Below are 22,338 nucleotides of genomic sequence, written 5' to 3'. Positions count from 1 at the left end.
AACTAGAAAAAAAAAAGCACAAAGTGAATGGAAAGAAGGAAATAACAAAACTCAGAGTAGAAATAAATGACATGAGATTTAAGAGATAGAAGGAGAGATCAATGAAACTAAGAGTGGGGTATTTTTTAAGATATAAAAAAATTGACTAACTTTTAGCTGGACTCATCAAAGAAAGAACTTAAATAAAATCAGAAATCAAGAAGGAGATATTACAACTGATACCACAGAAACACAAAGGATCCTAAGAGACTACTATGAATAATTATACACCACCAAATTGGACCACCTAAAGAAATGAATAAGTTCCTAAAATATACAACCTATCAAGACCAAATCATGAAGAAACAGAAAACCTGAGCAGATCAATTACTAGTAAGAAGATTGAATCAGTAATCAAAAACCTCCCCACAAACAAAAGCCCAGGACCATATGGCTTCAATGATGAGTTCTGTCAAATATTTAAAGAATTAATAAAAATTCTGGTCAAACTCTTCCAAAAATAAGAAAAGAGGAGGGAAGAGTTACAATTTTTTTTTTATGAGGCCAGCATTACCCTGATACCAAAACCAGACAAGAATACTACAAAAAAAAAAAAAAAATTCCAGCAATATTTTTAAAAGGAGAATACAACATGATCAAGTGAAATTTATCCTAGGAGTGCTGATTTAACATTTGATATCAGTAACAGTGACTCACAATATTAAAGAATAAAAATTTTAAAGCATATGATCATCTCAGTATGCATATAAGAATTATTTGATAAAATTCAATACTTACCCTTGATAAAAATAATAAATTAAGTTTTTTTCAATAAACTAAGAACAAAAGGGAATTTCATCAATCTGATACTGTGCTTCTAAAGAGCTGATATCACATTTCATAAAGAAAGACTTAATGTTTCTCCTTGGATTAGAAAAAAGACAAGGATGTTTTTACCCCACCATTTTTATTGTATGCATTGTACAATACCATTGTACATATGCATTGTAGTGCATATCCTAGACAGCACAATGAGTCTAAAAATAAAAGACAGAGATTGGAAAGGAAGAATCTGTTTTACTCACATACAACATGACCATGTTCATAAGAAAGAAAAAAGTTACTAGCCCTAGTAAATGAGTTTAGCAAGATCACTGGATTAAGATAAATATAATAAAATCAGTGGAAAGAATTTCCACCTCTAGGAAGATGGAATAGACTTACATATTCTTATTTTTCCTGGCAAGTGCAAATAAAACCCCTAAACATTATATTTAAAAGATAAGAAGTTTCTGAAAAGTGAAAAGAAGATAGACTACAAAGAACCTTAGGACCCAAAGAAGTATATGATGGTAAGATCTCTAGACTTTCTTTTTGCCTTATATATCTCCACTTGGAGCTAAAGAAAATAGCAACTAGAAACACCATGGGGTTTAGACAATAAAAGCCCAACAAAATCTTCCTCTTCCTAGCTACAGGATCAATAAAAGAAAAGAATAGTAAGACCGAAAACTTTTAGATAATAAATGCTCTGAACTCTAGCCACACAGCACACATACACACAAATGTGGCCTATCTCCGCCCTGCCAGCAAATGTCAAGTGGGGACTCTACACTTTTACCACCACCAGGTTTTAACAAGGCAACACAACCCCTACAGGGATGGTGTTAAAGGTGAGCCCTGGGAACAGGACTTCATCTCATTATGAATATAGAATATATCCTGCTAAAGTCAGAGAAAGCCAGCTAAAACTGAATGTATAAATAAGATTCAGAGTCTCATAACATAATACCCCAAATGTCCATATTATAATAAAAAAACATTTGTCATACAAAGAGTTAGGATTATCTTAACTTGAATAAGAAAAGACAATTACTAGTTGCCAACCCCAACATGATAGAGATGTTAGAATAATCTGGCAAGGATTTTAAAGCAGCCATCATAAAGTGCTTCAACAAGTGATTAGGAAGATGCTTGAAACAGATGAAAAAATAGAGTCTCGGAAAGAAATGAAAGATACAAGGAAAAACTAAATAGAAATTTTAGAACTGAAAAGTACAGTAACCAAATAAAACTTAATGAATGGGCTCAACACCAGAATGAAGGATACAGAGGAAAGAATCAATGAATTTGAAGATACAACAATAGAAATTACCCAATCTGAACCCCCCCCCAAAGACACTACAAACAAATAAACAACAAAAATTAAAAAGAAAAAAGCACACAAAGCGTCAGGGATCTAACATTTGTGATATTGAAACCCAAGAAAGGAAAGAAAAAGAGGACAGGGCTTCAAAAATCTATGTGAAATAATAGATGAAAACTCTCCAAATTTGGTCAGAGATACAAGCATACAGATTCAAGATGTTTTAATGAATCCCAAAAAGGATAAATTAAAAGATGTACCAAGACACATAATGGTCAAACTTCTGAAAACTAAGGACAAAAAAAAAAAAAAAAAACCTTGAAAGCAAAAAGAGAAAAATAATACCTTATATGAAGGGGGGAAACAATTTGAATGACAGAAGATTGATCATAAGAAACCATGGAGGCCAGGCTGACAGAAAGAAGCAAAACACTTTTTGCATGTTGAAAAGAACTGTCAACACAGAATATTATGTCTAGTAAGAATATCCTTCCAGAATGAAGACGAAATCAAGCTATTCACAGATGAAGAAAAACTAAGAAATTGTCACTGGCATACCAACCCTAAAAGAATGACTAAAGGAAGTTTTCTAACCATAAATGAAATGATAGAAGAGGGAACTCTGGAACATGAAGAAGGAAGAGATTAAAATGTTAATGGTGAAAATACTGGCAAAAACATTTTACATCTACTATTGTCTAAGTTATGTTTAATGTTTAAAAAACCATGACACTGTCTGATGTAGTGCTAAAATGTGTGAGAAAATATTTATACAATTATATTATAAACAAAGGAAACAAGTGGCAATGGGAGGTGTAACGAGACATAAATGCAGGTAAGGTTTCTACATTTCATTCAAGCTGGTAAAATGTCAACTTGTGGACTGTGTTGTGTGTACATAATGTAATACCTAGAGTAAATGCTAAAAAGCTGTACAAGTGATATTCTCAAAAACACTATAAACACTTTGAAACTCTAAAATATTCAAGTAAACCACAGGAAAGCATGAAAAAGAAAACAGAAAACCAAAAAACAGAGAACAGAAAACAAAATATAAAATAGCAGATATAAGCCTGAAATATCAATACTAACATGTGTAAATACATAAGTAAATACATGTGTAAATCATATAAGCGTAAGTGGCTAAATACACCAATTGAAGAACTGAGATTAACTGAGTAAGTTAAAAAAAACATAACTCTACTATATACTGCCAATAAAACACCAACTTCAAACCTAATAATATAGGTAGGCTGAAGAGCATGAAAACCATTCGAATACTGATTTCTTTCCCCCTGAGATCGGATACAAGTTATAGATGCCAGCTTTCCCTGTTTCAACATTATACTGGAAATTCTAATGAGTTCAATAAGAAAATAAAGGGAAATAAGGCAAACAAATTAGATTAGAAATAAAATTGTTCTTATTAAGAGATGACAAGATTGTCTACACAGAAAATCCTAAGGAACCTACCAAAAAACTCTCAGAATATGACACTTCAGCAAGGTCACAGGATACCAGATAAACATACAAAAATCCATTGTATACTAGCAATGAACATGCTTTGAATAACAAAGCACAATATCATTTACAACTGCCAAAAGAGTAAACTGTTTATGTCTAATTCTAACAAAATACGTGTAGGACTGAAAACAAAACACTGATGAAAGAAATTCAAAGAAGATCTAAATAAATGGATAATCATACCAGGTCCATGGATTAGAAGACTCAACATAATAAATACATCAGTTCCACCCCCCAAACTGATAACACAGGTTAACACAATTTCTATCATAATTCCAGCAAGACTTTATTTGTAAATACAGACAAGATTATTCTAAAATTTATATAAAAGGCAAAGTAACTAGAATAGTTAAAACAATTGAGAGGACCAATTTTAGGACCTATTACATAGCTACAGTAATCAAGACAGTGTGTTATTGGCAAAGGGATCAATGACACATAATAGTCAAATTATGAACCCAGAAGTAGACCTACACAAAACTCCCAGCTGATTTTTGACAAAGGTGCAAAATTGCAAAACAAATTCAATGGAGGAGAGAGAGAGACTTTTCAACAAATGGTGCTAGGGAAATTGCACATCCACAGGCAAAACAAACAAAAACCTAAAGCTCACATCTTATACAAAAATGAACACCAAATGGATCATAGACTTAAATGTAAAATGTAAAATTATAAAACTTTTAGGTAAATAGGAGAAAATCATTGGGAACTAGGCCTAGGCAGAGTTCTTAGACTTGACACCAAAAACAAGATTCATAGAAGGAAAAATTAATAAATTGGCTTTAAAAAGATAAAACCTTTTGCTCTGCAAAAGACCATGTTAAAGGAATGAAAAGACAAGCTACACACTGGGAGAAAATATTTGAAAACCACGTAACCAACCAAGGACTGATATCTAGAATATATGAAGAACTCTCAAAACTTAACAGTAAAATAGTAAACAATCTTATTTGAATATGGGCAAAAGACATGAAGAGATATTTCATCAAAAATATATGTAGGTGGCAAAAAAATGTAAAAAATGTGCTTGTTAAATAAAAGTACTTCATGCCAGAGTTTTTTTAAAGTCAACTTAAGATGACTAGACATCTAAAAATGAAAGCCAAAAACTATATGTTAGAAGAACATAAGGAAAAATAACTTGTTGGGATTGAAAAGAATTCCTCAATCCTTAAAAAAAAATTCCTGAGTATATTCACAAAATGGAATTCCTGGACCCCAAACCCTAAGAATCATAGAAGTTCCACCAAGGTATCACCACTCTGAAAAATACAGCTGATCTGTCTTCAATATCTCCATCTCTGTTTGTATTCAAAAATATTTTGGAACTCATATTAAAATGAAAGAGTTTAGGGAAAAAAAAAGAAAACTTACAGTTCCTCCCATTCCTTTCTTCGCTGCTGAATCTTAAATTGGGCCCTTTCAGCTTTTAATATAAGTTTCCTCGTTTTCTCAATTTGATTTTCCACCATAATTTCACTCAGGGTTTTAGGCCGAAATTTCTTCCCTTTGTCTATAATTGATTCTTCTGGTACATTAATACTCTCACCTGTACAGAGAGTCAACATTTTTCTTTTATTTGTTTTCAATTTTTCTGAAACATCAAAATGAAATTCTCAAATATGTTTTAAACCTGCCACATTAAAAGAAACAGAATACACTGAATTTGTAAATCACATTATTTGTTAAACAACTACCATGAATTCAATCCCATAATATGTATTTTAGAATACCAAAATAAAGAGATATAAGTCACAATATTTGCTCTAATGTACATTACTGAAAAGTTGGCAAGATAAAACATATATCAAATAATTTGAAAACAAAGTAAATAATGAGGGGGCACTGATAGATATACTGGGAAGTTGGGTAGGAACGCTTGTGATATGGTGGGAGAAGGAGGAATCAGCGAGTCCTATTTGACATATGTAATTTGAGGTGACCTATAGTGATTACAGTGGTCTGTGGCCAATTAAAACAGTAGTCAGGAACATACAATCAAACCTATGATTTAAAAATTTTTAAATTAAATATCTACTGAGGCAATTTCTTAATTCATGTTCAAGCTATGGAGAAATATACTCTAGAGATACTTTGGGGGGAAAGTTAAATAATAATATGGGATGGTCATATAGTTATAACTCAACATTTCACTTTTCATATTTCAAATATACGGTAATATGGAAGAGTTTAATGTGGCTTGGGTGGTCATGGAAAGACTTTATAACAAAAGTATAATTCAATCTGGAATCTCTAAAAACTGGTAGAATTCAGAGAAGAGAGGAGTGAATTGGTCATTCCAGTCAGAGCCTGGGTCTAAAAGTATCTGGCATATTTAGGGAGCATTAAGCAAGACAATAGGCTAAAAACACCAGTAGAACAGTATGAAAATGCACTAGGAAACAGAATTTGTAGGAAACAGAATAGGAATATACTGTGGAAGGATTAAATACCAGGATAATGATTTCAGAATTTATCCCAGAGGCAGAAAGGAGCCAGTAACGTTTTCTCAATAAAGAGGATAAACAGCATTAATGTCAGTACCGTATCATGGGCACTAGTTGCAGTGCCTTTTATTTATTTTTGACTGGGCTCTACAAGTCATTCCCAGAATTCTTATCCTCCTCTTACTCATCTGCAGTCACCCTGAGGGCAGTTACAACAGGCAGACCACAGAGATTAAGTGCATTTCACACCTGAATTCTCAGCTCATCATTCTGTTTAAAGCATAAGCACTTAGAAGCTGGTTTGAAATGCTCTACCCCCACTCTCTGGGATGGAGCCCAAGAATCTGTAAAGAAACACTGCCTAGAAACCAGCAACTGGGGAAATCTTAGATTTAAGAAGAGTTAAAAGCGGGAAGTAAGAAATTAGCAGCATTAGGTATTCTTTACCCACTTCAGTCACATAACCAGGGTGGGTTTTCCTTAGCAACCTGCATCAAAGACCTGGTGTGAAGCATTTGCTGGAGGAACATGGCCTCTCATTCTCAGCCAAACCACTCACATCTAGCTCTCTTGATTATTATCCAAGGGAATAAGGAAAGGGAAATAGCAGAGTGAGCTCAAGTCACCAGAAAGGGTTTGAAAGTTCTGCCCATAAAAAGATTATTCAGTTTTGAAATCTTAATAAAGATTCAAAGACTTTATGTCATTTAAGCTACCTGTATCTTTCTGGCTATCCTTTCTTCCAGCTCCCTCTTTTTCAAATCTCTCCAATTTGCTTGTTCTTCTTTCTGATTGACTTGGTCGTTTGGACTTGGAGTACTTAGAGGGCTTCACAAGCCTATAGGAGGATATCTTGTGATCACTTTGTATGGCGTGGACCACAATTGTATCACTTTCCAATGAATCACGAAATCTGAAAAAAAAAATAGAACATTTGCGATCATAGCCATTTTAATCATTTAATTATATCATTTTAATCATTCTGCATGATTAAGTAATAAAATAGGACCACAATAACTATGCTTATAAATGATACTATATTGTGTGGATCCAAAGTTGGAAAATGCATTAACCAACAAGAATGTGATAGAAGTTGCATAGGACTTTGTTAAAGAGCAAGTGGAATTTTCTAATTAAAATATTAAACAACTGGTAGGAGGACGCTGGGCTCACCGCGCATCCTGCTGATCACTTAGATTCCACCTACACCTGCCTAAATAACCCAGAAAACCGCCAGAGGATTAGCAGAACGGAGTCACCGGAGCCAAGCACAGACAAGAGGCCCACGGAAGAGGGTAGGAAGGGCAGCGAGGCGGTGCGCGCTCCACGGACTGGCGGGAGGGAGCCTGGGCGGAGGGGCGGCTCGCCGGCCAAGCAGAGCCCCCGAGTCTGGCTTGCAAAAGCGGAGGGGCCTGACGGACTGTGTTCCGACAGCAAGCTCGACTTAGCGTCTGGGAGGTCATAGGTTAACAGCTCTGCTCGGAAAGCGGGAAGGCTGGAGGACAAAGGGAGGGAGAGCTGCTGAGCCCACGGACGACAGAGCTCAGTTTGGTGAGGAACAAAGGCGCTCGCCAGCGCCATCTCCCCCGCCCATCCCCCAGCCAAATCCCAAAGAGAACCAGTTCCTGCCAGGGAACTTGCTCGCTCTGCGCAAACACCCAACTCTGCGCTCTGCGGGGCCAAACCTCCGGCAGCGGCAGCAGATCTGACTCCCTCCTGCTGCCACAGGGCCCCTCCTGAAGTGGATCACCTAAGGAGAAGCGATCTAAGCCTGCCCCTCCTGCCCTGTGCACCTTGCCTACCCACCCCAGCTAATACACCAGATCCCCAGCATCACAAGCCTGGCAGTGTGCAAGTAACCCAGACGGGCCACGCCACCCCACAGCGAATCCCACCCCTAGGAGAGGGGAAGGGAAGGCACACACCAGTCTGACTGTGGCCCCAGCGGTGGGCTGGGGGCAGACATCAGGTTCGAATGCGGCCCCGCCCACCAACTCCAGTTATACACCACAGCACAGGGGAAGTGCCCTGCAGGTCCTCACCACACCAGGGACTATCCAAAATGACCAAGCGGAAGAATTCCCCTCAGAAGAATCTCCAGGAAATAACAACAGCCAATGAGCTGATCAAAAAGGACTTAAATAACATAACAGAAAGTGAATTTAGAATAATAGTCATAAAATTAATCGCTGGGCTTGAAAACAGTATACAGGACAGCAGAGAATCTCTTGCTACAGAGATCAAGGGACTAAGGAACAGTCACGAGGAGCTGAAAAACGCTTTAAACGAAATGCATAACAAAATGGAAACCACCACAGCTCGGCTTGAAGAGGCAGAGGAGAGAATAGGTGAACTAGAAGATAAAGTTATGGAAAAAGAGGAAGCTGAGAAAAAGAGAGATAAAAAAAATCCAGGAGTATGAGGGGAAAATTAGAGAATTAAGTGATACACCAAAAAGAAATAATATACGCATAATTGGTATCCCAGAGGAGGAAGAGAGAGGGAAAGGTGCTGAAGGGGTACTTGAAGAAATCATAGCTGAGAACTTCCCTGAACTGGGGAAGGAAAAAGGCATTGAAATCCAAGAGGCACAGAGAACTCCCTTCAGACGTAACTTGAATCGATCTTCTGCACGACATATCATAGTGAAACTGGCAAAATACAAGGATAAAGAGAAAATTCTGAAAGCAGCAAGGGGTAAACGTGCCCTCACATATAAAGGGAGACCTATAAGACTCGTGACTGATCTCTCTTTTGAAACTTGGCAGGCCAGAAAGAATTGGCACGAGATTTTCAGGGTGCTAGACAGAAAAAATATGCAGCCAAGAATCCTTTATCCAGCAAGTCTGTCATTTAGAATAGAAGGAGAGATAAAGGTCTTCCCAAACAAACAAAAACTGAAGGAATTTGTCACCACTAAACCAGCCCTACAAGAGATCCTAAGGGGGACCCTGTGAGACAAAGTCCCAGAGACATCACTATAAGCATAAAACATACAGACATCACAATGACTCTAAACCCGTATCTTTCTATAATAACACTGAATGTAAATGGATTAAATGCGCCAACCAAAAGACATAGGGTATCAGAATGGATAAAAAAACAAGACCCATCTGTTTGCTGTCTACAAGAGACTCATTTTAGACCTGAGGACACCTTTAGATTGAGAGTGAGGGGATGGAGAACTATTTATCATGCGACTGGAAGCCAAAAGAAAGCTGGAGTAGCCATACTTATATCAGACAAACTAGACTTTAAATTAAAGGCTGTAACAAGAGATGAAGAAGGACATTATATAATAGTTACAGGGTCTATCCATCAGGAAGAGCTAACAATTATAAATGTCTATGCGCCGAATACCGGAGCCCCCAAATATATAAAACAATTACTCATAAACATAAGCAACCTTATTGATAAGAATGTGGTAATTGCAGGGGACTTTAACACCCCACTTACAGAAATGGATAGATCATCTAGACACATGGTCAATAAAGAAACAAGGGCCCTGAATGAGACATTGGATCAGATGGACTTGACAGATATATTTAGAACTCTGCATCCCAAAGCAACAGAATATACTTTCTTCTCGAGTGCACATGGAACATTCTCCAAGATAGATCATATACTGGGTCACAAAACAGCCCTTCATAAGTTTACAATAATTGAAATTATACCATGCATACTTTCAGACCACAAAGCTATGAAGCTTGAAATCAACCACAGGAAAAAGTCTGGAAAACCTCCAAAAGCATGGAGGTTAAAGAACACCCTACTAACGAATGAGTGGGTCAACCAGGCAATTAGAGAAGAAATTAAAAAATATATGGAAACAAACGAAAATGAAAATACAACAATCCAAACGCTTTGGGATGCAGCAAAGGCAGTCCTGAGAGGAAAATACATTGCAATCCAGGCCTATCTCAAGAAACAAGAAAAATCCCAAATACAAAATCTAACAGCACACCTAAAGGAACTAGAAGCAGAACAGCAAAGGCAGCCTAAACCCAGCAGAAGAAGAGAAATAATAAAGATCAGAGCAGAAATTAACAATATAGAATCTAAAAAAACTGTAGAGCAGATCAACGAAACCAAGAGTTGGTTTTTTGAAAAAATAAACAAAATTGACAAACCTCTAGCCAGGCTTCTCAAAAAGAAAAGGGAGAGGACCCAAAAAGATAAAATCATGAATGAAAATCGAATGATTACAACCAATCCCTCAGAGATACAAGCAATTATCAGGGAATACTATGAAAAATTATATGCCAACAAATTGGACAACCTGGAAGAAATGGACAAATTCCTGAACACCCACACTCTTCCAAAACTCAATCAGGAGGAAATAGAAAGCTTGAACAGACCCATAACCAGCGAAGAAATTGAATCGGTTATCAAAAATCTCCCAACAAATAAGAGTCCAGGACCAGATGGCTTCCCTGGGGAGTTCTACCAGACGTTTAAAGCAGAGACAATACCTATCCTTCTCAAGCTATTCAAAGAAATAGAAATGGAAGGAAAACTTCCAGACTCATTCTATGAAGCCAGTATTACTTTGATTCCTAAACCAGACAGAGACCCAGTAAAAAAAGAGAACTACAGGCCAATATCCCTGATGAATATGGATGCAAAAATTCTCAATAAGATACTAGCAAATAGAATTCAATGGCATATAAAAAGAATTATTCACCATGATCAAGTGGGATTCATTCCTGGGATGCAGGGCTGGTTCAACATTCGCAAAACAATCAACGTGATACATCACATTAACAAAAAAAAAGAGAAGAACCATATGATCCTGTCAATCGATGCAGAAAAGGCCTTTGACAAAATCCAGCACCCTTTCTTAATAAAAACCCTTGAGAAAGTCGGGATAGAAGGAACATACTTAAAGATCATAAAAGCCATTTATGAAAAGCCCACAGCTAATATCATCCTCAACGGGGAAAAACTGAGAGCTTTTTCCCTGAGATCAGGAACACGACAAGGATGCCCACTCTCACCGCTGCTGTTTAACATAGTGCTGGAAGTTCTAGCATCAGCAATCAGACAACAAAAGGAAATCAAAGGCATCAAAATTGGCAAAGATGAAGTCAAGCTTTCGCTTTTTGCAGATGACATGATATTATACATGGAAAATCCGATAGACTCCACCAAAAGTCTGCTAGAACTGATACATGAATTTAGCAAAGTTGCAGGATACAAAATCAATGTACAGAAATCAGTTGCATTCTTATACACTAATAATGAAGCAACAGAAAGACAAATAAAGAAACTGATCCCATTCACAATTGCACCAAGAAGCATAAAATACCTAGGAATAAATCTAACCAAAGATGTAAAGGATCTGTATGCTGAAAACTATAGGAAGCTTATGAAGGTAATTGAAGAAGATTTAAAGAAATGGAAAGACATTCCCTGCTCATGGATTGGAAAAATAAATATTGTCAAAATGTCAATACTACCCAAAGCTATCTACACATTCAATGCAATCCCAATCAAAATTGCACCAGCATTCTTCTCGAAACTAGAACAAGCAATCCTAAAATTCATATGGAACCACAAAAGGCCCCGAATAGCCAAAGGAATTTTGAAGAAGAAGAAGACCAAAGCAGGAGGCATCACAATCCCAGACTTTAGCCTCTACTACAAAGCTGTCATCCTCAAGACAGCATGGTATTGGCACAAAAACAGACACATAGACCAATGGAATAGAATAGAAACCCCAGAACTAGACCCACAAACGTATGGCCAACTCATCTTTGACAAAGCAGGAAAGAACATCCAATGGAAAAAAGACAGCCTCTTTAACAAATGGTGCTGGGAGAACTGGACAGCAACATGCAGAAGGTTGAAACTAGACCACTTTCTCACACCATTCACAAAAATAAACTCAAAATGGATAAAGGACCTAAATGTGAGACAGGAAACCATCAAAACCTTAGAGGAGAAAGCAGGAAAAGACCTCTCTGACCTCAGCCGTAGCAATCTCTTACTTGACACATCCCCAAAGGCAAGGGAATTAAAAGCAAAAGTGAATTACTGGGACCTTATGAAGATAAAAAGCTTCTGCACAGCAAAGGAAACAACCAACAAAACTAAAAGGCAACCAACGGAATGGGAAAAGATATTCGCAAATGACATATCGGACAAAGGGCTAGTATCCAAAATCTATAAAGAGCTCGCCAAACTCCACACCCGAAAAACAAATAACCCAGTGAAGAAATGGGCAGAAAACATGAATAGACAATTCTCTAAAGAAGACATCCGGATGGCCAACAGGCACATGAAAAGATGTTCAACGTCGCTCCTTATCAGGGAAATACAAATAAAAACCACACTCAGGTATCACCTCACGCCAGTCAGAGTGGCCAAAATGAACAAATCAGGAGACTATAGATGCTGGAGAGGATGTGGAGAAACGGGAACCCTCTTGCACTGTTGGTGGGAATGCAAATTGGTGCAGCCGCTCTGGAAAGCAGTGTGGAGGTTCCTCAGAAAATTAAAAATAGACCTACCCTATGACCCAGCAATAGCACTGCTAGGAATTTATCCAAGGGATACAGGAGTACTGATGCATAGGGCCACTTGTACCCCAATGTTCATAGCAGCACTCTCAACAATAGCCAAATTATGGAAAGAGCCTAAATGTCCATCAACTGATGAATGGATAAAGAAATTGTGGTTTATATACACAATGGAGTACTACGTGGCAATGAGAAAAAATGAAATATGGCCTTTTGTAGCAACGTGGATGGAACTGGAGAGTGTGATGCTAAGTGAAATAAGCCATACAGAGAAAGACAGATACCATATGGTTTCACTCTTATGTGGATCCTGAGAAACTGAACAGGAACCCATGGGGGAGGGGAAAGGAAAAAAAAAAAAAAAAAGAGGTTAGAATGGGAGAGAGCCAAAGCATAAGAGACTGTTAAAAACTGAGAACAAACTGAGGGTTGATGGGGGGTGGGAGGGAGGAGAGGGTGGGTGATGGGTATTGAGGAGGGCACCTTTTGAGATGAGCACTGGGTGTTGTATGGAAACCAATTTGACAATAAATTTCACATAAAATAAATAAATAAATAAATAAATAAATAAATAAATAAATAAATAAATAAATAAAGGTTAAAAAAATTTAAAAAAATAAAAAAATAAATAAAATAAAATAAAATAAAATAAAATAAAATATTAAACAACTCATTATTAATCAGTATATAATGCCATTGGCTAATATGTAGAAAAACAAAAATTTTTTGTAATTTAATGGTAATTAATGGTAATGGTAATTTAATGGTAAATGTAATTTACTGGTAATTTAATGGTAAATGGATCTTAAACTGTAAGAAAATATACTCTACTGCTTGTTATCTCATGAGATATCTATTATCATATGTATACATATATATCTCACATATGTTACCCTATTTGCTTCTATAAAAAATATTAAACTCAAATTCATACTACTCTCCAGTTCACTTTTTTTTTTAATAGCCCAAAGATATTTGTTCTTTATCAATTAATGCTTAATTCTTGCTATGTTTTTATCACTGGTTCATAATTATTTTCCCATCTTTTAATTTCAGAATTTAACTTATGTATATAGTAATTATTCCTAGTTTATCTTTCTTACTATTTTTCTAATTCAATCCTTTTAACTCTATTTCTTCTTTTAAAATGGCCTACTATTTCTGATTTTCCCTTTTCCCTCATAGCATAGTACCTTTCTCATCACTATAAAACTTTATTTTCTTGCCCACTGGAGTTTTACTCTTTAAATTTTAGTCTTTTCATGAGACACAGATAACATGAAGGAAAATATGCATGGTTTTGATCCCATAAAAATATAAAACTGATGCACAGTTAGAAAAATGTGAACAAAGTTTAAGGCAAATGGCATTGGAGGATAAAGCATTTGCAATATGTATAAAAGAAAAATACAGAAGTAGTGAATCAAATTAAGAAGAAAATCAGAACTCAAAGGAAAATGAACAAGGAATCTTCCTCCGAAGATTTAATATAAATGAACTATAAACATACGAAAAGAAAGGTTCAGAAGACTAATCCTCTGAAGAACATCAGTGTATGAAAAGAAGTGCTTAACTTCACCAATAATCAGAAAAAATGCAAATGATTTAACCGAGAGTTATCACATTTGCTCTATTAGATTGGTGAAGATGAAAACACTGGTACTACCCAGTGTTACTCAGTGGTACCACTTTATTCTCTCCCCTAATCCCATCAGATATCTAGATAATGTGTTTCCTTCCATATGTTTGTTGAAGATGCAAAGCTGAGGAAGGAGGATGCAGCCTGGAAGGGAAGGGAAAGCCAGGAATTAAGGAAACAAGTATTTGAGGGCCAGAAGACTGGGGAGGAAGAGCTTCCACCTGACAAGGAGGAGGATGGGCAAATTGGGTCCTAGAGCTGTGGGTACATATTCCCTGCTTCCAACAGCCTCTGGGGAAACAAAAGTTCCCAAGGATAATGTTTGCAGGTGTGTTCGATTCTGGGAACAGGAGTTTCTGGCCTCACCAAAAACTGCCTGCTCCAGCAGAGCACAGAAGCCATAGAATCAAACAAATGAAAGAAGCAAGCAGCCTGGGACAATGAGCTGCACTGGTTTGAGTCAAGATTCATACTTGCAATATATATACACTTACAAATATAGTATGCATATTTATTAAAGCCAAACATAGGATACTATGTCGAAGGTTCTTCCTGAGAGCACTTATAAGGTACTTTCATCTCTTGATAAGTAGTCATCTAGATATCATTCCAAGATTCAAATATTCATAGATTTAATATCAGGTAACAAGCCATGAATCACAGAGCAGAGTTTCAGAGAAGAAACTGCTGCACAGGAAGAGAGCTCTGGAGATCTGCAGACGTCTCTCTTCTAGCCTTCAGGTAATTACTGATCACCACGTGCATGTAAGAAGTCTACCTGAGGCTGGGGAAAGAATCACCAGAAGAGAACACAGAAAAATCCCCAGACCTCACACAGGTTGAAATAGCTTGTTTTCCCACAAGCCCAATAATACATGGGAATAGGATAGAGCACTCAGGATTTTGTCTTAGTAGTGAGGAAAAATCAGCTCTAAAGGCTGCTTGACCCCCACTAACACAGATTAAAAGCAAGCCTCAAAAACTCAGACTACTTCTAAGTAACTTAACTGAATCCCAAAACAAAGTTCAAGAATATTTAAAAGTATAAAAAATATCGAGCACCCACATTGTGAAATTCATAATGTCTGGCATCCAATCTAAATTTTTCAGGAAGGCAAAGAAGCAGAAAAATATAACACAAAATAAACAAAAATTTTCAATTAATAGAAACAGACCCAGAAGCCTGCCTATCTATCTATCTATCTATCTATCTATCTACCTACCTACCTACCTACCTACCTACATACCTATCTATCTAGCAGACAAGCACATTAAATCAGTTGTTATATTTTATATGCTCAGGACAGTAGAGGGGAAAGCATGAGCATATGTTTTTTAATGTTTTTTTTTTGAGAAAGAGAGACAGAGCATGAGTGGGGGAGGGGCAGAGAGAGAGAGAGGGAGACACAGAATCCAAAGCAGGCTCCAGGCGCTGAGCTGTCAGCAGAGTCCAGTGTGGGGCTTGAATTCACGAACCATGAGATCATGACCTGAGCCAAAGCGGGATGCTTAACCAGCTGAGCCACCCAGGCACCCCAACATGAGTGTATTAAGGTAAACAAAATCCTTACCTGTGATACTAGGAAATCAGTAAGTAATGATTAATAAATTCATAGAAATACATTATTGAGATGTATGGTTGTAACCACTAGAAGAGATATTAAAAGTGTATTCTTTTCAGGATCTATCACATTTATGGATTGAAAGACTCAATATTTATTTTTAAAATCTATTATGTTGAAGTTGATCTATAGATTCAGTGTAATTCAGTCAACATCTTAGCAGGGTTTTTTGATGAAAATTGGCAAGTTGATTCTATTTAAAGGACCTACACAGTATTGAAGGTGAAGAACAAAGCCATAGGATTTACGATATCAAATGTCAAGAATAATTAAAATAAAAGTTCTGAGATATATTATATATATATATATATATATATATATATATATATATATATATATGTATTGACCTGATTTATGACAAAACTATCAATGCAATCTAGTGAGGAAAGGATGGCCTTTTCAACAAATGATACCAGGCCAACTGAATATCCATATAGAAACAAATGACACATGATGTCCATCTTAAACCTCCCCCCCAAAAATCAATATAGATAATGGCAAAACAATGGTGCTTTTAGAATAAAACATAGGAGAATTAGTTCATGAATTGGGAATTGGCAAATATTCCTTAGTTACAACATAAAAGCATCAACCATAAAGGAAAATATTGATAAAATGAACTTTATCAAAGTAAAAACGTCTGCTCAAAAAAAGCCACCATTAAAAGAATGAAAAGGAATACCACAGATTAGAGCAAGATATTTTACATGCATGCACACAATGTGTCATATATATACAGTGTCACAAATACCTGTGTCATTTATCTACAAGACAAAAGACTCCTATCTAGGAGATGTGAATAACTCTTACAATCCATTTTCAAAAATGAACAAAAAAACTTCAAAAAATACCTAATAAAAGAAAATACACAAATAACCAAGAAGTATAAGAAAAGGAGCTAAAAATAATCACTCACCAGGGAAATGCCAATTTAAATCACACTGAGATACTATGATAGAATGGCTGAAATTTAAAGAGATGAGAATATCAGGTGATGGCAAGCATGAGTGTTATGGTTGAATTGCGTCTACCCAGAAAGATACTTTGAAATCCCCCAGTCAATCAGAATGTGACCTTATTGGAAATAGGGTCTGGACAGAGGTAATCAAGTTGAAATGAGATCATTAGAGTGGTCCTAATCCAACATGTCGCTGTGCTTATAAAAAGTGGGGACTTGGACATGCACAGAGGGAAGATTATGTGGGGAAAACAAAGAGAGATAACACCACATAAAGGCAGAAGATTTGGAATAATGCATCTATAGGAAGGAACACCAAAGTTTGCTGGCCAATCACTAGAAGCTCAAAGAGGCATGGAACAGATTCTCCTACCCAGGTCTCAGAAGAAATTAATAAATAGTATTTTTCATGGAACTAGAACAAATAACCCTAAAATTTGTATGGAACCACAAAAGACCTCCAATAGCCAAAGCAATCTTGAGAAAAAACAACAAAGCTGGAGGTATGTCAATCCCAGATTCCATGATATGCTACAAAGCTATAGTATGGTACTGACACAAAAATAGACTCATAGATCAGTGGAACAGAATAGAAAGCCCAGAAATAAACCCATGCTCATATGGTCAATTAATCTTTAACAAAGGAGACAAGAATACACAATGGGAAAAACAGTCTGCTCAGCAAACGGTGCTGGGAAAACTGGACACTACATGTAAAAGAATGAAACTGGACCACTTTCTTACACCATACACAAAAATAAACTCAAAATGGATTAAAGATCTAAACAGAGATCTGAAACCATAAAACTCCTAAAAGAAAACATAAGCAGTAATTTCTTGGACATCACCCTCAGCAACATATTTATGGATATTTATCCTGAGGCAAGGGAAACAAAAGCAAAAATAAACTGTTGAGACTACAACAAAATAAAAAGCTTTGTACAACAAAGGAAACAATCAACAAAACATAAAGGCAACCCAGTGAATGAAAGAAGACATTTGCACATGATCTATCCGATAAGGGGTTAACATTCAAAATACAACTCAGCACCAAAAAACCCGAACAGTCCAATTTAAAAATGGGCAAAGGATAGGGCACCTGGCTGGCTTAATTGGTAGAGCATGTGACTCTTAAACTCAGGGTGATGAGAGTTCAAACGTCAAGTTAGGCATAGAGCTTACTTTTTTTAAAAAAATGGGCAGAGGACCTGATATTTTTTCAAAGACAAAGCGATAGCCAACAGACATGAAAAGATGCTCAACATCACTAATCACCAGAGAAATACAAATCAAAACCACAATGAAATATTCCTTCACACCTGTCAGAATGACTAGTATCAAAAAGAAATAACAAGTGTTGGTGAGGATGTGGAAAAAAGGGAACCTTCACATACTATTGGTGGGAATGTAATTTGGTGGAACCATTGTGGAAAACAGTATTGAGGTTCCTCAAGAAAATAAAAATAGAACTACTATATGACCCAATAATTCCACTACTGGCTATTTACCCAAAGAAAACAAAAACACTAATTTGAAAAGATATATGCTATGCTACAGCAGTAGTATTTGTAATAGCCAAGATATGGAAGCAACTCAAGTGTCCATTTATAGATGAATAAAGAAGTTGTTGTATGTGTATATTACACACACACACACACACACACACACACACACACACACAATGGAATATTACTCAGTCATAAAATAGAATGAGATTTTGCCACTTCCAACAACCTGGATGGGCCTTGAGGATATTATGCAAAGTGAAATAAGTCAGACGAGAAAGACAAATGCCATAGATTTCACTTACATATGGAATTTTTTAAACAAATTAACAAACAAAAACAGACTCAAATACAGAGAACAAACTGGAGGGGAAATGGGTGGGTGGACGGGTGAAATAGACAAAGGGGATTAAGAAGAGATTAATAGGGGTGCCTGGGCTGGCTCAGTTGGTAGGGCATGAAACTCTTGATCTTGGGATTGTGAGTTTGAGCCCCTTGCTGGGTGTAAAGATTACTTAAAAAAAAAAAAGAGGCAATTAGAAACTTCCAATTACAAATAAGTAAGTCATGGAGATGAAAAGTATAGCATAGGGAATATAGTCAATAACATTGTAATTGTGTATGGTGACTACACTTATTGTGGTGATTACTGAGTGATACATAGAATTGTTGAATCGATATGCTGTTCATCTGAAACTAATATAACATCAAATGCCAATTATACTTCAACATAAATAGATAAATAAAACATATCTCCCCTCCAAGAAAACGTACCCCAACTTAACCAACACTTTGATTTTGGACTTCCAGCCTCCATAACTTTTGACTGTTATTTTAAGCCAACCAGTCTGTTGTACTTTGTTATGGAAACTCTAAGAAGCTAACACAATGGGGATCAATGGGAATTCTCATACACTGATAATCATGGTATAAAAATTGGTTGAACCATTTTTGGAAAACTATTTGGCAGTATCTAATAAAGCCAAACATGCATATAATCTTGACCCAGCAGTTCCACTCCTGATTATATAACAAATAAGTGTTTATGTCCACCAAAAAGCATGCACAAGAATGGTCATAGCCATTCATCATAGCCAAGAAGTAGAAATAACTCAAATATGCATCAACAGTAGAATGGATAAATAAATCATGGTATAAGCATTAAGACTATTACAAAACAATGAAAAAGAATAAGCTACTGCTACCTGCAACAACATAGACAATATTAGGCATGATGCTAAGTAAAAGAAGCCAAATACAAGATTTAGTACTGCAACATTCAATTTGTATGAAGTTCACAGACCAAACTAATGTGATAAACATTCATCTCTGGAGAGTAGATATTTACTGGGAGGGGGTCAAAGGTAACTTTTTGGAGTGCTATAAATGTTCTTAATTGGAGTAGTAGATATATATATATATGGATATAGATATATACGTACATATATATACACACACATACATATATATGTATATATGTGCATATATATAATTTATTAAGCTGCTCAGTTAGAATTTGTGCATTTTGCTGAATGTAAATTACATCTCAAAAAGGCAAAGAAAAAGCAATTTCCTCTGAACAGTCTTATTGGACATGAGAGAGATTAGACAGGAAGTTGTTGGCTTTCATTATAAGTCTTTAGATTTTATTTTTGATTTTAAGATGTATATGCTCATGTGTTAACTAGATATAAAATAATTTGCCAAAAACAGAAAATAAATATGTATTTCATAATTTGGTTTGTAAAAAATCTAATTTTTTATTTATTAAAAAATTTGTATTGTATTATTTTTTTTTAATTTTCATGCCAGTAGAGTTAACATACAGTGTTCTATTAGTTTCAGGTGTACAATATAGTGATTCAACACTTCCATGCATCACCCGATGTTCATCATAAGTATACTCCTTAATCCCCATCACCTGTTTCACCCACCCCCTCACCTACCTCCCCTCTGGCAACCACCAGTTTGTTCAGTTTGTTCTCCATAGTTGAGTCTGTTTCCTGGGTTGTTTGGTTGTTGTTTTTTTTTTCCTTTGCTCATTTGTTTTGTTTCTTAAATTCCATGAGTGAAATCATATGATATTTGTCTTTCTCTGACGGACTTATTCAGCTTAGCATTATCTTTCTAGCTCCAATCTATGTCATTTTAAATGGCAAGATTTCACTCTTTCTTATGGCTGAATACTATTCCATCTTCTTTATCTATTTATCAGTTGATGGATACTTGGACTATTTCCATAATTTGACTATTGTAAATAATGCTGTTATAAACACAGGAGTGCATTTATCCCTGTGAATTAGCATTTTTGTATCTTTTGAGTAAATATTCAGTAGTGCAATTACTGGATCATGGGATAGTTCTATTTTTAACTTTTTGAGGAACCTCTATACTGTTTTCCACAGTGGCTGCACCAGTTTGCATTGTCACTAATGCACAAGGGTTCCTTTTCCTTCACATCCTCACCAACATTTGTTGTTTCTTGTGTTTTTTAGTTTAGCCATTCTGACAAGTGTGAGGGGATATCTCATTGTGGGTTTTTTCCCTTTATACAACGAAAATTTTTAATACACATTTTTTCCAGAAATTTGACTAAAAGAAAATGCATAGCCATGGAAAAATTAAGGCAGTTAATCAACAAAGTTGATTATAAATACATATATGTGTACATATATGTAAATTTTAGGCCCTTTATAAGAAAAAATTTCACAAGTTCAAAAAAATTGCAAAAACAAATCTTTCCTTGATTACAAATGAAACCTTAACATACTTTTTTGAGAAATTTTTATCATACATTCTATAATTATAATCCAATAAAATTAGAAATAAATAATAAATGTTTACCTTAAAACCTTAATTGCTTGGAAATGAAGGAATATATCTTAAATAATTCTTAGCTCAAGGAATAAAAGCTTAATTACCAACTATCCAGAAATAAGTTAAAAATTGCAAAACCTAGGGAACACTGCAAAAATCCTCAAGGGAATATACGTAGCCTTAAATGTCCCTGTAGTTAAAAGTATAAAGAAAGGAACTTAATATCCATCTCAAGGCATTTTTTCAATGTTTATTTATTATTTCTGGAGGGGGGACAGGAGAAGAAAGTGCTGGAGCATGAGTGGGGAAGGGGCAGAGAAAGAGGGAGACAGAATCTGAAGCAGGCTCCAGGCTCCAAGCTGTTAGCACTGAGTCCTACACAGGGGTCAAACTCACAAGATCATGACCTGAGCTGAAGTAGGTCGCTTAACCGACTGAGCCACACAGGTGCCCCGTCAAGGCATTTTTAAAAACAGACATAAAATCAAAAGAAAATAGGTGAAGGGAATGCTTAAAGCTAAAATTGGAATTAATGAAATGGAAAAAAAAAGAATTAAAAATAGGATAAATAAGTCCAAAACCTGATTTTTAAAAAGTACAATAAAATAAGTAAGTCCTTTAGAAGCTTGATTAATACCTTCCTGATGGAATACTCAATATGTGTTGTTTTTTTAAGATTTAAGTAATATGGGGCACCTGGGTGCCTTAGTTGGTTGGGCATCCAACTTTGGCTCAGGTCATGATCTTGTGGTCCCTTCTAGCCCCACATGGAGCTCTCTGCTGTCAGTGCAGTGCCCACTTTAGATCCTCTGTCTCCCTCTCTCTCTACCCCTGCCCTGCTTGTGCATGCATGCACACATGCTCTTTCTCTCTCTCAAAAATAAATAAACAAAAAAGAGAAAGAGGACACCTTCCTTACCTCACCTTGACCTAGTGGGGTCACTATAAATATGTATCAAAAAATTCTTTTAAAAAAATAAAAATAAAGATTAAATAATACAAATTTGGAAGAAAAATTTGAAGACTTTATGTATAACTTAGGCTTTGGAGAGAAATTTTTAGCCAAGATGGGAAACCCAAAATATATTAAAGGAAAGAGAGACATATTTAGCTATATATACATTAACATATATCGCTTAGAAAAATATAGCATCAACAAAGTTTATAGGAAAATTATAGA

General features: G+C 35.9%; 1 protein-coding gene across 5 annotated transcripts in view; it reads right to left on the bottom strand.

Annotated features, from left to right (window-relative positions):
* CFAP44 (cilia and flagella associated protein 44) overlaps positions 1-22,338 on the bottom strand; it is a 161,625-nt gene that overhangs the window by 64,813 nt on the left and 74,474 nt on the right. For all 5 annotated transcript variants that reach the window (XM_047875515.1, XM_047875511.1, XM_047875512.1 and 2 more), the window contains exons 23-24: positions 6,813-7,009; positions 5,024-5,198 (exon numbers count right to left, since the gene is read on the bottom strand). In XM_047875515.1, the coding sequence (XP_047731471.1) occupies positions 5,024-5,198; positions 6,813-7,009 (372 nt within the window). The remainder of the gene's footprint in view (positions 1-5,023; positions 5,199-6,812; positions 7,010-22,338) is intronic.

This window comes from Prionailurus viverrinus, chromosome C2, assembly GCF_022837055.1.
Source record: "Prionailurus viverrinus isolate Anna chromosome C2, UM_Priviv_1.0, whole genome shotgun sequence".
Taxonomy (NCBI): domain Eukaryota; kingdom Metazoa; phylum Chordata; class Mammalia; order Carnivora; family Felidae; genus Prionailurus; species Prionailurus viverrinus.
This window is presented reverse-complemented; position numbering and strand designations above follow the sequence as displayed.